The sequence below is a fragment of the Hypanus sabinus genome, chromosome 27 (genome assembly GCF_030144855.1).
Source record: "Hypanus sabinus isolate sHypSab1 chromosome 27, sHypSab1.hap1, whole genome shotgun sequence".
NCBI classification, from domain to species: Eukaryota; Metazoa; Chordata; class Chondrichthyes; order Myliobatiformes; family Dasyatidae; genus Hypanus; species Hypanus sabinus.
This window is the reverse complement of record NC_082732.1, coordinates 46,817,542-46,833,579: the sequence shown is the minus strand read 5'-3', so window position 1 is coordinate 46,833,579 and position 16,038 is coordinate 46,817,542. Positions and strand designations below refer to the sequence as shown.

The 16,038-nt window shown below is 42.1% G+C and overlaps 1 protein-coding gene across 7 annotated transcripts in view; it reads left to right on the top strand.

Annotated features, from left to right (window-relative positions):
- cfap74 (cilia and flagella associated protein 74) overlaps positions 1-16,038 on the top strand; it is a 460,813-nt gene that overhangs the window by 270,295 nt on the left and 174,480 nt on the right. For all 7 annotated transcript variants that reach the window (XM_059952433.1, XM_059952430.1, XM_059952431.1 and 4 more), the window contains 3 exons: positions 342-488; positions 1,148-1,184; positions 3,900-3,961. In XM_059952433.1, coding sequence (XP_059808416.1) covers positions 342-488; positions 1,148-1,184; positions 3,900-3,961 — 246 coding nt within the window. The remainder of the gene's footprint in view (positions 1-341; positions 489-1,147; positions 1,185-3,899; positions 3,962-16,038) is intronic.

The following is a 16,038-nucleotide window of genomic DNA, read 5'->3' as shown; positions in this document are numbered from 1 at the left end:
GCCTTGATGGGCCAAATAGCCTAACTCTGCTCCTATGTCTTATGGCTTTGTGGCCTTAAGATGCTTTAGATATAGAGTATACAATATGGTTTAGAGAGTCAGCTTAAGACTACAGTTAAAACATTAAACTTGTAAACACAAGAAATTCTGTAGATGCTGGAAATCCAAAGCAACACACGCAAAATGTTGGAAGAACTCAGTCAGCTAGCATCCTTGGAAATGAATAAACAGTCAACATTTCAGGCCTGGACCCTTTTTCAGGTCTTCATATAATTTGTGTATACTTTGAAAAGTGCTGTTAAAGCATGGGTTGTATAATAATTTCTGACTGGTTCCTGTAGCTTTCTGTAGATAAAACATTCGTTGATTTTGGACCCCACGTTATTGGTGAAACCATTACACAGACCATAACGCTGACCAATCATGGAGCAAGGGGTGCTCATTTTGAGTTTCTACAATTGAATTTCACTTCAGCAGTGTCTAAGGAGGTAAGTGTACTCAATAGCACCAAAATGTTGGATACTGTACCAATGTCAAAACAACACTGTTGAGCAGATCATTTTCTTCAAGTGGTTTAACTCACCTTTGATTACATGTAAAGAGATATTTAGTACTAAAGCTTTATAAGGCAATGGTCAGACCATATGGTGAGCAGTTTGGGGACCCTTTCTAAGAAAGGATGTACATTGGATTCCATTTAATTGGAATCCATTAGGATCTGTACACTTTGGCCCAAGTATGTGTGTGCCCCAATTAACCAAAATTTCATAGAAAAAATGTGACGCTAATGCAGCTCAGGGCAAACTGGAGTTTGGAGTTCAATTCCAGTGCGATTCTGTAGGGAGGCTCAGTACATCCTCCCTGTAAAATTTTCCAGTTATTCTCCAGGTCCTCTAGTTTCCTGCCCCAGTTCAAAGACATACCAGGTAGGTTAATTGGTTATTGTAAATTGTCCTGTGATTAGATCAGGGTTGATCAGGTTTGTTGTGGGTTGTTGAAGTGGTGTGGCTGAAAGGCTGGAAGGATCTACTCCTCGCTGTATCACTAAATAAATAAGATGATATGCTCTGTCTTATATCTCAATATGCTTTTAGAACTGCTCATATTTAGATTGACTGATGTATAATATGCCTTTACTGTTTTCCAGTCGGGAACCAAATTGACTCCTTCAGAAGTTGAAGAAAGTAAGTTGCACAGTTCTGAAGTGATTTTTTACGTGACTAATGTCCTTTCCAAAACAAGTACAGAATGAGGCCCAGAAATACTGATGCAGTTACAGAGTTTGTGGTGTATTACAGCAGAGCTTACCCCTGGCTCCCTGCAGTGTTGATTGATCAAGCATGGATCTTTGCATTTTTGATATTCCTTCTGTTTATCAGAGTACATGTATGTCACCACATATAACCCTGAGATTCATTTTCCTGTGGACATACTCAGCAAATCTGTAACAGGATCAATGAAAGGGCAATGACTTGTATAGCTGTAGCCCAGGCTTGTTTCTTCTAACCCATTTCTGCTTCTGAAGCCCATCGCCTCTACTGGGGCGTAGACAGCCAACAGTAGATCGCCAGAGTCCTCTGTCCTCAGACAAGCTTTTCAAGTTCAAAGTAGATTTATTATCAAAGTACATATATGTCACCATATACAACCCTGAGATTCAATTCTTGCAGGCACCCTCAGAATAGAATAATAACCATAACAGAATCAATGAAAGACCACACCAACTTAGGTGTTCAACCAGTGTGCAAATAAATAAATAAATAGATAAATAATTGCTTGATAGATAGAAAAAAAAATAAGTAAGTATCCAGAACATCAGATGAAGAGTCCTTGAAAGCAAATCCATAGGTTGTGGGAATATTTCAATGATGCAGCAAGTGAAGTTATCCCCTTTGGTCAAGAGCCTGATAGTTGAGGGGTAATAACTGTTCCTGAACCTAGTGGTGAGGCTCCTGTACCTTCTTCCTGATGACAGCATCAAGCAGTGATGGTTTTGGGCGGTAGAGGTCCCTGGTGATGAATGCTGCTTTCCTGCAACAACGCTTCCTGCAGATGTGCTCAATATGGGGAGGACTTTACACATGATGGACTGAGCCATATCCACAACTTTTTGTAAGATTTTCTTTTCGGGGCAATTGTGTTTCTATACCAGCCTGTGATTCAGTCATTCAATATACTCTCCACTACATATCTTTAGAAGTTTGTCAAAGTTTTAGATGTTATGACGAATCTTCGCAATCTCCTAAAGAAGTAGAGGTGCTGCCATGCTTTCTTTGTAATTATACATCTGTGCTGGGCCAGGACAGGTCCCCCGAAATAATAACACCAAGGAATTTAACATTGCTGACCCTCTCCACCTCTGATCCTCCAATGAGGACTGACTCATGGCCCTCTGGTTTCCTCCTCCTGAAGTCAATAATCAACTCCTTGATCTTGCTGACATTGAGTAAAAGGTTGTTGTTATGGCACCAGTTAGCCAGATTTTCAATCTTCCTTTTATATATTGATTTTTTACATATTTGTAACATTTGTTATATATTGATATTTATATGTTGATTCAGCTTATGGCAGTGGTGTCATCAGCAAGTTTGAATATGGCGTTGGTGCTATGCTTAGCTACACAGTCATAAGTGTAAGCGAGCAGAGCAGAGTGCTAAGCACACAGCCTTGTGGTGCACCTGTGCAGATGGAGATCTTGGAGGAGATATTGTTGCCAATCCAAATTGCCTGGGCAAGTGGGGAAATCAAGGATCCAATTGAATAAGGAGGTATTAAGGCCAAGGCCTTGAAGCTTATTGAATAGTTTTGAGGAGGTGATGGTATTGAATGCTGAGCTGTAGTCAATAAAGAGCATTCTGATGTATTGATCTTTGCTGTCTAGGTGCTCTAGGGTTGAAAAGCCAATGAGATGGCATCAGCTGTGGACCAGTTAATCTGTTCTGTACCCTACACTATCTAATTTATGCACTTTATTTATTTATGTGTAATTAATTTGTAGATTATATTTTTACTTTCCTGAGTTATTATGTGTTATGTGTACTACGGTGCTTTACTCCCTGGTCTAGAGAAACATTGTCTCATTTGACTATATTGTATATAGCTAAATGACAATAAACTTGACTTGATATGTATGTTGCTCTGATGGGCAAATTGGAGCAGACCCAAGTTGATTCTCAGGAAGGGGTTGATGAGTTTCATCACCAACCTCTCAAAACACTTCATCACTCTGGATGTAAGTGCAACTGGACAACAGTCATTGAGACAGGTTAACACTTTCTTCTTGGCTACTAGTATTATTGAAAGCTGTTTAAAGCAGGTGTATACTTCAGACTGCCAAAACAAGAGGTTAAAGATCTCAGTGAACTCTCCAGGCAATTGATCAGCACAGGGTTTTAGTACTTGGCCAGGTACCCATCTGGGCCAGATACTTCTCGTGGTTCACCCTCCTGAAAACTGCTCACATGTCAGCCTTAGAGGCTGAAGTCACAGGATCAATGGAGGCTGTAGGTGTTTTCACCCACAGAGCTGTTACTCACTGGATGTTTTATGTTTCTTACACCATTCTCGGTAATCTCTAGAGACAAGAGCATGAAAATCCCAGGAGATCAGCAGATTTTGAGATACTCTATCTGGGACTAGCAATCACTCCACGGTCAAATTCAGTAAGCTCACATTTTTTCCCTAATTTGATGCTTAGTCTGAACAACAACTGAACCTCTTGACCATGTCTGCATGCTTTTATGCATGTAGTTGGTGTCACGTGGTTGGCTGATTAGATACCTGCATTGATGAGCAGATGTACCTAATAAAGTGGTCACTGAATGTAAGTTCAAATTAATTAGTCACTTACAGACATCGTGAGATTATTAATACCCTCTTCTATTTGTTTAAATTTGCAGAGAATAAAGAAGATTTGTTTCTCATTGATCACCCAGTTTCCAATGAGATCAAAATTGGCCAGGTAGGAACAGTAAAAATTAATTCTGAAGTCTACATGGTGAAAGGACAGAAAGATTTGCTGTAAGCCAGGCGTACTTTGCACCAGAGTCTAGATAATTTTTTTAAAAAGTTAACAGTGCACAAGTTATGTAGCAAGCAATCAAATAAACAGTAATTGTAAAACAAACTTTATTGTCATATATACAAATATCTTCACTCAGCAACATAATATTTCTCCCTACCCCAATTAAATGCTTTCCCAAATTGTCTACTCATATCCCACTCCAGCACTATGGTAAAGGAGATAGAATTGTGATTACTACCTCTAAAATGCTCTCCCACCAAGAGATCTGACACCTGACCAGGTTCATTTTCCAATACCAGATCAAGTACAGCCTCTCCTCTAGTTGGCTTATCTACATATTGCATCAGGAAACCTTCCTGAACACATCTAACAGACTCCTTGCTCTGAAGAGATGGCAGTCAATATTAGGAAAGTTAAAATCTCCCATCACATTAACCCTATTGTTATTGCACCATTCCAGAACCTGCCTTCCTATTTGCTCCTCGATGCCCCTGTTACAACTGGGTGGTCTATCAAAAACACCCAGTAGAGTTATTGCCCCCTTCCTGTTTTCTGACTTCCACCCACACTGACTCAGTAGATAATCTATACATGACTTCCTCCTTTTCTGCAGCTGTGACACTATCCCTGATTAGCAATGCCACCCTCCCCCACCTCTTTTGCCTCCCTTTCCATCCCTCTTGAAACATCTAAAGCCTGGCACACTCAACAGCCACGCCTGTCCCTGAGACATCCAAGTCTCTGTAATGGCCACAATGTCATAGTTCCATGTATTGATCTACACTCTAAGTTCATCCACCTTGTTTATGATACTCTTTGCATTAAAATAGACGCATCTCAAACCATCAGGCTGAGTGCATTTTGCTCTATCATCTGCCTACCTGTCCTTGCAAACTCCCTACAAGCTGTCTCTACTCGTGTCCCATCCTCTGCCTCTTCACTTTGGCTCCCTCCCACCTGCAAATCTAGTTTAAACCCTCCCCAATAGCATTAGCAAACCTCCCCACCAGGATATTGGTCCCCCTCAGATTCAAGTGCAACCCATCCTTTTTCACAGGTCACACCTGCCCCAGAAGAGGTCCCGAGGATCTAGAAATCTGAATTCCTGCCCCCTGTTTCAACCCTTCAGCCACGAATTTATTCACCACCTCATTCTATTTCTATACTTGCTATCACATGGCACACACAGCAATCCCAAGAAGCAATCCTGCTTCTCAGCTTACTTCATAACTCCCTGTATTCTGCTTTCAGAACCTCCTCCCTTTTTCTACCTATGTCATTGGTACCAATATGTACCACATCCTCTGGCTGCTCACCTCCTATTTCAAGATATTGTGGACGTGTTCAGAAACATCACAAACTCTGGCACCTGGGAGGCAAACTACCATTCGCGTTTCTCTTTCGCACCCGCAGAATTGCCTGTCTGTCCCCCTAACTATAGAGAACCTTTTACCGTTGCCATCCTCTACTGTTCCCTATACTTCTGAGCCACAGTGCCAGGCTGAGCGCCAGAGGCACAGTCACTGTTGCTTCCCCCCAGGTATGTTGATTCCTTCCCACCTCCACTCCAACAGTACTCAAAATAGAGTACTTATTGTTAATGGGGATGGCCACAGAGGTGCTCTCCGCTACCTGATGCTCTCCCTCCCCTCACCTTACAGCCACCCACTTATCTGTCTCCAGTGGCCCCAGTGTGACAACCTGTCTGTGGCTCCTACCAATCGCCTCTTCACTTTCCCTAACAAGCTGAAGGTCATCGAGCTGTAGCTCCAGTTCCCTAAGGAGCTGCATCTTGATGCACCTGGCAGAAATATGGCCATCAGGGAGGCTGGAAGTCTCCCATATATCCCACACCTGACACCCAGAGTAGAACACTGGCCTTGCACTATTCTCAAGTTAGAGGAAAAGAAGAGATATGGAAGTAACTTGCCTCCTTACCTTACCTATGGCCATCCTTGCCAAAGCTCTACTACCTGACTTGTGCTCCATCAGGCAGTGTCCTCCCTTTTATCCTGGAACCAAGATGGGGTAAAGGATCTGTTTATATGATGTAATGTTCTATGTCTCTCCATGTATGTACAGGTGCAATGGAAACTTTACTTGCAGCCATCAAAAGGGCTATGCTGTTTTATACTGTTCTATGTTCTATACTGTTGGAGGGGTGTTGCTGAATCTCATTGAAACCTATTGCACATTGAAAGGCCTTAATAGAGTAGTTGTGGAAAGGATATTTTCTATAGTAGGGGAATCTAGGGCCAGAGGGCATAGCCTCAGAATAGAAGGAAGTCTATTTAGAACAAAGATAAGGAGAAATTTCTTTTACCAGATGGTGGTGACTCTTTGGAATTCATTGCTATAGATGGTTGTGGAGGCCATGTTATTGAGTATATTCAAAGTGGAGCTTGATAGATCCTTGATTAGTCAGGGCATCAAAGGTTATGGGGAGAAGACAGGAGAATGGGGTTGAGAGGCATAATAAATCAGCCATTGTGAAATGGCAGAGCAGACTGAATGGCCTAATTCTGTTCCTATGCCTTATTGATGACTTTATTTTATCCCAGTTTTCCTGATTAACAACTTCAGCTCAACATACCCAACTCCTTTATTTCTTTATAAAATAAGACAATAAGACATAGGAGCAGAATTAGCCCATCTGGCCCATCAAGTTTGCTCTACCATTCAGTCATAGCTGATTCTTTTTCTTCTCCTCCTCAACACCAGTTCTCAACCTTTTCCCCGTAACCTTTGATGCCATGTCCAATCAAGAACGTATCAGTCTTTGCCTTAAATACACCCAATGACCTGTCCTCCACAGTTGAATGTGGCAACAAATTCCACAAATTCACCACCCTTTGGCTAAAGAAATTTCTCTGAATCTCTGTTTTGAAAGGGTGCCCCTCTATCCTGACGCTGTGCCCTCTTGTCCTAGACTCTCCCACCATAGGAAACATCCTTTCCACATCTACTCTGTCTAGAGTGACAATTGCAATTTTCCAGTCCTCTGGCACCAGTGATTTCTAAAGCCACCACTATCTTTAATGCTACCTCTTTCAGAACCTTAGGGTGCAGTTCATCTGGTCCGGGTGACTTGTGTACCATTAGGTCTTTCAGGTTTTTGAGCACCTTCTCTCTTGTAATCGTAACTGCACCCATTTCTCTTCCTTCACACACTACAACATCAGGGATATTGCTAGTGTCTTCAGCGTGAAGACTGATGTAAAATACTAATTTAGTTCATCAGCCATCTCCTTGTTCCCTGTTATTATTTCTCCTGCCTCATTTTCTGGCGGTCCTATATCTACTCTTATTTCTCGTTTATTTTTAACCTACTTGAAAAATCTTTTACTATCTATTTTGATATTATTTGCTAGCTTGCTTTCATATTTCATCTTTTCCCTTCTAATGATTATTTTAGTTGCTTTCTGTAGGTTTTTAAAAACTTCCCAATCCTCTATCTTTCCACTATATTTTGCTTTGTTGTATGCCCTTTCCTTTGCTTTTATAATAGCTTTGACTTCCCTTGTCAGACATGGTTGTACTATTTTACCATTTAAATATTTATTCATTTTTAGAATACATAGATCCTGCACCTTCCTCATTTTTTCCAGAAATGCACGCCATTGCTGCTCTGCTGACATCCCTGCGAGCAACTCCTTCCAATTTACTTTGACCAACTCCTCTCTCATACCACTGTAATTTCACTTACTCCACTGAAATACTGCTACGACAGACTTTACTTTCTCCCTATCAAATTTCAAGTTGAACTCGGTCATACTGGTTCCTAAGAGCTCTTTTAGCTTAAGCTCCCTAATCACCACCAGTTCATTACATAACACTCAGTCCAGTATAGCTGATCCCTTAGTAGGTTCCATGACAAACTACTCTAAAAAGCTATCTCTTAGGCATTCAACAAACTCACTGTCTTGAGATCCATTTAAGGTGGGGGGTTATATGGGAGGCAGGGTTTGAGGGTCAGCACAACATTGTGGGCCGAAGGGCCTGTAATGTGCTGTACTGTTCTATGTATTACCAATCTGATCTTCCCAATCAATCTGCATGTTAAAATCTCCCATGATCACCATAACATTGCCCTTTTGACTCATCTTTTCTACTTCCTGTTGTAACTTGTGGTCCACCTCGCAACCACTGTTGGGAGGCCTGTATATAGCTGCCATCAACTTCCTTTTACCCTTGCATTTTCTTAACTCACCCCACAAGGATTCAACATCTTCCGATCCTATGTCACATGTTTCTACTGATTTGAGGCCATTCTTTACCAGCAGAGCCACGCCACCCCCTCTACCTACCTTCCTATCCCTCTGATATAATGTGTAACCTTGGACAGTCAGCTCCCAAATACAAGCATCCTTCGGCCACAACATCATACCTGGCAATCTGTAAACTAAATAACACAATAACCCATCATGTTCTGCTTATGCCAAGGCATTTAGCATGTCATGGTATACCATTCAACCTGCGTTGTAGTATGCATCCAGATGAACACATGCTCCCTGGTTGTGTATGATTTATCGCAAGGGAAATGAGAGAGGACCAGTAAATGTTAGTACATAATTAGTAGCAAGGGAAATCAATAGCAGAGGACTGGCAGCTCATATAAATACCAGGTTTTCACGCAGAGTATATGAAGGACAATAATTCAATGCCAAGCAAAATATGGCTAAGCACCCTTATGTGGCCAATCCTCCAGGCTCACCATCTGCTTCTTGTCTTGTCTCTTCCCATAATGTCCACAGAAGCCTCTTCTTAGAGAATGGTCCCTCTCCTGTTACTCAGATCATTATTTGTCTTCCTATTCTGCAAGAAAAAGGGAATGTATTCCTGGGAGGAAGAGCTGGACTTGATTGTGAATGAACCTGAAATTACTTTTTTTTTGTAATTTATTTTTTATTGAAGTTCATCATCAAATAAACATTTCCATAAGATTTATTTCAGATATTGTACATATATATCATATAGTCACATATGCCACAAGTCTCCACATAATATTTATCTGAGGTATACACTTATAAAAAAGAGAGGAAAGAAAGAACAAGCGAAAGGAGAAAACTAAGTACAAGTAGGGAGTGATCTTTTTTTACAAAGTATTCATTGATTTGTGAGAATAAAATTAGGCCTATTAGACCATTTTTCCCAGTTTGAATCAAATTGTTCCAACTTATAATTAACAGATGCTGTTATCTTCTCCATTTTGTACATGTCCATTGTAATTTCCATCCATGCATTTAACGTTGGGCTCTCCTGTGATAACCGTTTTCCTAGTAAGAGTCTTCTTACCAGCCACCAATAGTATATTCATTAAATATTTATCTCTTTTCAACCATTCTTGAGGTATATACCCAAAAATATGGTCTTACTTTTTAAAGATATTTCACATTTAAAGATGTCTTGTACAGCATTGTGTATCCCACTCCAATAGACTTTGATAACTGGGCTGATGCACCATCGATAACTCTTGGAGACGGGAGGTGAATGATAGGCTTTTATTAGCAGCAAAATGGAGCACAGCATCTCAGAGACTGAGGGAGGAGCAGTGCCTCCAATCACCTTTATACAGGGGTCTGTGGGAGGAGCCACAGGAGCAGTCAGCAGAGGGGCGTGTCCAGACAGGTATACATAGTTTACCACAAGGGCATTCCCAGAAAATATGATAATGGTTTGCATTTTGATTTCCAAAACTTCTCCAGCAAACAGGGAGGTTACTGTCATAATGGGATTTCTGGGAGGGTGTAATAAAATATCTTACGAAGGGTCTCGGCCTGAAACGTCGACAGTGCTTCTCCCTATAGATGCTGCCTGGCCTGCTGCCATTCCACCAGCATTTTGTGTGTGTTGCTTGAATTTCCAGCATCTGCAGATTTCCTCGTATTTGCTAATAAAATATCTCATCAAGTTTGGCGCTCTTAACAATCTCTACTGATGAGCTGTCGATGTTCAACGGGGTGTGATTGCGCTGTGCCCTCCTGAAGTCAACAACCATTTCTTTTGTTTTGTTCACATTCAGAGACAAGTTGTTGGCTCTGCACCAGTCCGTTAGTCGCTGCACCTCCTCTTTGTAAGCTGACTCGTCGTTCTTGCTGATGAGATCCACCACGGTCGTGTCATCGGTGAACTCGATGATGTGGTTCGAGCTGTGTGTTGCAGCACAGTCGTGGGTCAGCAGAGTGAACAACAGTGGACTGAGCACATAGCCCTGGGGTGCCCCCGTGCTCAGTGTGATGGTGTTGGAGATGCTGCTCCTAATCCAGATTGACTGAGGTCTCCTAGTCAGGAAGTCTGGGATCCATTTGCAAAGGGAGATGTTCAGGCCCAGTAGGCTCAGCTTTCCAATCAGTTTTTTCTGAGGGATGATTGTGTTGAATGCTGAATTGAAGTCTATGAACAGCATTCAAACGTATGTGTCTTTTTTTGGCCAGGTGGGTTAGGACCAGGTGGAGGGTGGTGGCAATGGCGTCGTCTGTTGAGCGGTTGGGACGGTACGCAAACTGCAGGAGGTCCAGTGAGGGGGGCAGCAGGGTCTTGATATGCCTCATGACGAGCCTGTCGAAACACTTCATGATGATCGATGTGAGTGCAATGGGATGGTAGTCATTTAGGCAGAACACTGAAGACTTCTTCAGCACAGGGACGATGGTTGTGGCCTTGAAGCACGTTGGAATGGTGGCGCTGCTCAGGGAGATGTTGAAGATGTCAGTGAGAACATCTGCTAGCTGGTCTGCATATCCTCTGAGCACTCTACCAGGGATGTTGTCTGGTCCAGCAGCCTTCCGTGGGTTGACCCTGCACAGGGTTCTTCTCACATCAGCCGTGGTGAGACACAGCTCCTGGTCATTTGTAGGAGGGACTTCCTTGCCGCTACGTCATTTTCCGCCTCAAATCGGGTGTAGAAGTTATTCAGCGCATCTGGGAGGGAAGCATCACCTGCACAGTCAGGTGATATTGTCCTGTAATTGGTGATGTCCTGGATGCCCTTCCACATGCGTCGCTTGTCGCCGCTGTCCTGGACGTGGCTGTGGATTCGCTGGGCGTGTGCACGCCTTGCCCCTCCGATGGCCCAGGACAGTTTGGCCCTTGCAGTTGTTAGGGCTGCCTTGTTGGTTGCTCTGAAGGCGGAGTCACAGGTCCTCAGCAGTGCATGCACCTCCGCAGTCATCCATGTCTTCTAGTTGGCACGTATAGTGATGGTCTTGGACAGAGTGACATCATCAATGCACTTGCTGATGTAGCTGGTCATTGATGCTGTATACTCCTCTAAGTTGGTAGAGTCAAAAGAATTCAATGAGATTCCCACCCCACCCCCCATCCTTTTAAATTCCAGCAAGTACAGACCCGGAGACATCAAATGTTCTTTCTATGATAACCCTTTCATTCCCGGAATTATCCTTGTGAACCACCTCTGGACCCTCTCCAATGTCAGCACATCTTTTAGATGAGGAGCCCAGAACTGTTCACAAAACCCAAGGTGAGGCCTCACCAGTGCCTTATAAAGACTTAGCATCACATCCCTGCTCTTGTATTCTAGACCTCTTGAAATGAATGCTAACATTGCATTTGCCTTCCTCACCACCGACACAATCTGCAAGTTAAACTTCAGGGTGTTCTGCACAAGAACTTCCAAGTCCCTTTGCATCTCAGAGTTTCGGATTTGCTCCCCATTTAGAAAATAGTCTGCACATTTATTTCTATTACCAAAGTGTATGATCATGCATCTTCCAACACTGTATTTAATTTGCCACTTTCTTGCCCTTTCTCCTAATCTGTCTAAATCTTTACGCAGCCTACCTGTTTTTTTTACACTACTTGCCCCTCCACCAATCTTCATATCATCTGCAAACTTGGCAACAAAGCCATCTATTCCATCATCTAACTTATTGATATACAGCATAAAAAGAAGCGATCCCAACATCAACTGCTGCAGAACGCCACTAGTCACTGGCAGCTAACCAGAAAAGGATATTTTTATTCCCACTCACTGCCTCCTACCAATCATCTACTGCTCTAATCATATTAGTAACTTTCCTGTAATACTATGGGCTCTTAACCTGGCAAGCAGCCTCATGTGTGGCACCTTGTCAAAGACCTTCTGAAAGTCCAAATATACAACATCCACTGCATTCCTTTTTATCTATCCTACTTGTAATCTCCTCAAAGAAGGTTCAGCATAAAGGAAATCATGCTGATTTTGACCTATATTGTCCTGTGTCACCAAGTACTCCGTAACCTCATCCTTCACAATTGACACCAACACCTTCCCAACCACTGAGTTCAGGCTAACTGGTCTATAATGCTGTCTTCCTCCTTTCTTAAAGAGTGGAGTGACACCATGCCAGAGTTCAACTATTTTTGAAAGATCATTGCTAATGCCTCCACATCTATTGTGTAAGTATCAAATTACTTAGAAAGTAATGCTGGAGAGGTAGTAATGGAGGACAAAGAAACTGTGGACTTCAAAGATTCAAAGGTCAAATTTAATGTCAGAGAAATGTATACAATATACATCCTGAAATACTTTTTTCTTCACAAACATCCACGAAAACAGAGGAGTGCCCCAAAGAATGATTGCGGCAAAAATATCCCCCCTCCCCCCACCGGCAAAACAAAAAGCGCACCCACTATCAAGCACAAATGTGAGCTAAGTGACAGCAAAGACACAGACCAAAGTTACCCAAAGGCTTCACATTTCACCTGACATTCAACAAACCACAGGTTCTCTCTCTCCCTGGCAAGGGAGAGGGAGGTGTCCCCCATTTTCACAGCGAGCGGAAGACATAACAACAACCCGCTAGTTTACGATGTTAAAAGTCCATTTTGTCGCTTTTTATGAGTTCTGTGTCCGAAGATTGCAAAGACTTAGGTCTTCAGGCCCACAGCAAAAGATTTTTTTGGCCTCCTCTACGACACACGAATCACCTGCCATGACACTGACCCTCGATCTGCCCGTCTCCAGAGCCCTGAGATCTTAGGTTTCCGAACACGATTGAGACTCTCAGGGCAAACCCTTGGCATGTCGAATAATGGCCAGTCGTGAAACCCCAAGAACGGGTCCCATTCCCACAAAGAACCGAAGACTGTGTCCAAGTCCTAGCTCCAAGTCAGGGTCTTCAAAAGATCCCTGAAAGGGAAAAATAACAATATTAAAGGTGGAAATAGAGCTGTTTCCAAAGATTCAAGCAAAGGAATCACCATTAGGTGCCATTATCCCTTGCATCAGTCTTCACTGTGGAGGACACTAGCTTTATGCTGGTAGTTTGAATCAGGGGGCAGAAGTATGTGAAGTTGCCATTACTAGGAAGAAGGTGCATGGGAAGCTGAAAGGTCTGAAGGTAGTTAAGCCAGATGGTCTACACCTGAGGGTTCTGATAGAGGTGCAGAGGAGATTATGGAGGCATCAGTAATGATCTTTCGGGAATCAATGGTTCCTAGCATGGTTCCAGAAGACTGGAAAATAGCAAATGTTACTCCATTCTTCAAGAAGGAAGAGAGGCGGAAGAAAGGAAATTATAGGCCAGTTAGTCTGACCTCAATGGTTGGGAAGGTGTTGGAGTAGATTGGTAAGGATGTAGTTTCAGTGTACTTGGAAGCACATGTAAAAATTTTCCTTAAGGGAAAATCTTGCCTGATAGCTCTGTTTGAATTCTTTGAAGAAGTAACAAGCAGGATAGACAAAGGAGAATCAGTGGATGTTGTGTGCTTGGATTTTCATAAAGCTTTGGACAAGATGCTACACATGAGGCTGCTGAGCAAGTTAGAGCCCCATGGTATTACAGGAAAGATGCTAGCAGGGATAGAGCATTGGCTGATTAGCAGAAGGCAGTGAGTGGGAATAAACAGTGCCTTTTCTGAGTGGTGTTCCACAAGGGTCTGTTTTGGGATCACTTCTTTTTTACATTATATGTCAATGATTTGGATGATAGAATTGATGGCTATGTGGGCAATTTTGCAGATATACAAAGATAAGATGAAATAAAGTGTCAGGAAGTGTATGGTCATGCACTTTAGTGGAAGAAATGAAAGGGTTGACTTTTCTAAATGGAGAGAAAATTCAAAGATTTGAGGTGCAAAGGGACTTGGGAGTCCTTGTGCAGGATCCCCTAAAGGTTGATTCACTGGTGATGAAAGCAAATGCAATGTTAGCATTCAGTTTGAGAGGACTAAAATATAAAAGCAAGGATGTAATGTTGAGGCTTTACAAAGGACTGATGAGGCTTTACCTGGAGTATTATGAGCAGTTTTGGGATTCTTATCTCAGAAAAGATGTGCTAACATTGGAGAAGGTTCAAAGGAGATTAATGAAAATGATTCTGGGATTGAAAGGCTTGTCAAATGAAGAGCGTTTGATGGCTCTGGGCCTCTACTTACTGAAATTCAGAAGAATGGAAGGTGACCTCATTGATGATGAACTTCAATAAAAAATAAATTATAAAAAAATTCACCTTTTAATTATAAAATATTGAAAGGGGTTAATAGAGTGGAGCTGGAGATAATGTTTCCTTTGGTGGCTGAGTCTTGGATCAGAGGGCACAGCCTCAGAATAGATGGACATCCTTTTAGAACAAAGATGAGGAGGAATTTCTTTACTGAAGAATGATGAATCTGTGGAATTCATTGCCACAGGTGGCTGTGAAGGCCAATTCATTGAGTATATTTAAGGTAGAAAATGATAGATTCTTGTTTAGTCAGGAAGCAAAGGGATACGGGGAGAAGATAGATTAGGGTTGAGAGGGAAATAGTTCAGCCATGCTGAAATGGCAGAGCAGATTTGATGGGTCAAATGGCCTAATTCTGTTCTGATGGTCATATGGTCTTACTAAGAAGACATTTTCTCTGACAGAATCACCGCTCATTGGACTTTTTTAATGTTTTTCCACACCATTCTATGTATACACTAGAGACTGTTGCACCTGAAAATCCCAGGAGATCACAGTTTCTGAGTTACTCAAACCACCCCGTCTAGCATCAATGATCATTCCATATTCAATCACTCAGATCACATTTCTTCCCCACTTTGATGTTTGGTCTGAACAACAACTGAACCTCCTGACCATCCCTGCATGCTTTTATGCAAAGGCAAGCATTGTCTCCATACTGCAGCTTGGCACGAGTTAAGGTTACCATGTTCCTGGAGTGTAGTCAGCATAGGTTGAATAATTTATATCAGCCTGAAGATTGTCTGCAGTCCTACACAAATCTCTGAATGTCAGTGCAACTTTATGATGTACAACACTGATAAAAGTATTGGGAAAATGATGCAGCCTTGTTTGACAGTGGTCTTCAATGTCAAAGTAAATTTATTATCAAAGTATGTATACCATATACAACCTTGAGTTTAATTTTCTTGCAAGCACCCAAAGGAAAACAAAGAAATACAATAGAACCAACTTTAAAAAATACACATAACAAAACCAACAAACATCCAATATGCGAAAGAGACCAATCTGTACAGTTAATTTAAAAGAGTAAACAAATAGCACTATGAATCCTGAAAGTGAGTCCACAGCTACAGAGTCAAGTGAAGCTGGTTCAAGAGCCCAATGGCTGCAGAGCAACAACACTTCCCAAACCTGGTGGCGTGGAAAACCAAGACACATGCAGCTTCCGCTTCCCATCAGTGAGATGGGTTCTATTGTAGACCCACTGATAGTGGTCATTATTTGCATGCCATCTTGGAAGTTAAAATAACAAAAATTCCTTCTACAGCAAGGAAAGCATTGAGGCCCTGCATTCTTTTAATATTTAGAGATACAACATGGAGCAGGCCCTTCAGGCCCAACAAGTTGCACCACCCAGCAATCCACTAATTTACCCTGTTACGAAACCCCGTAACTGGGTCACTTACCAGCAAAGATAGAGAGGTCCGTTGAAGTCTGATGGTACTATTTTTAACAGTATTTATTGATAAAGGGGCACAAAAATAAGGTTAATGCAAACATACAGATAATATACGTCGTCAATACTAAATCTAAAAGCGCGGGTACAATAATAATCAATAAGAAATA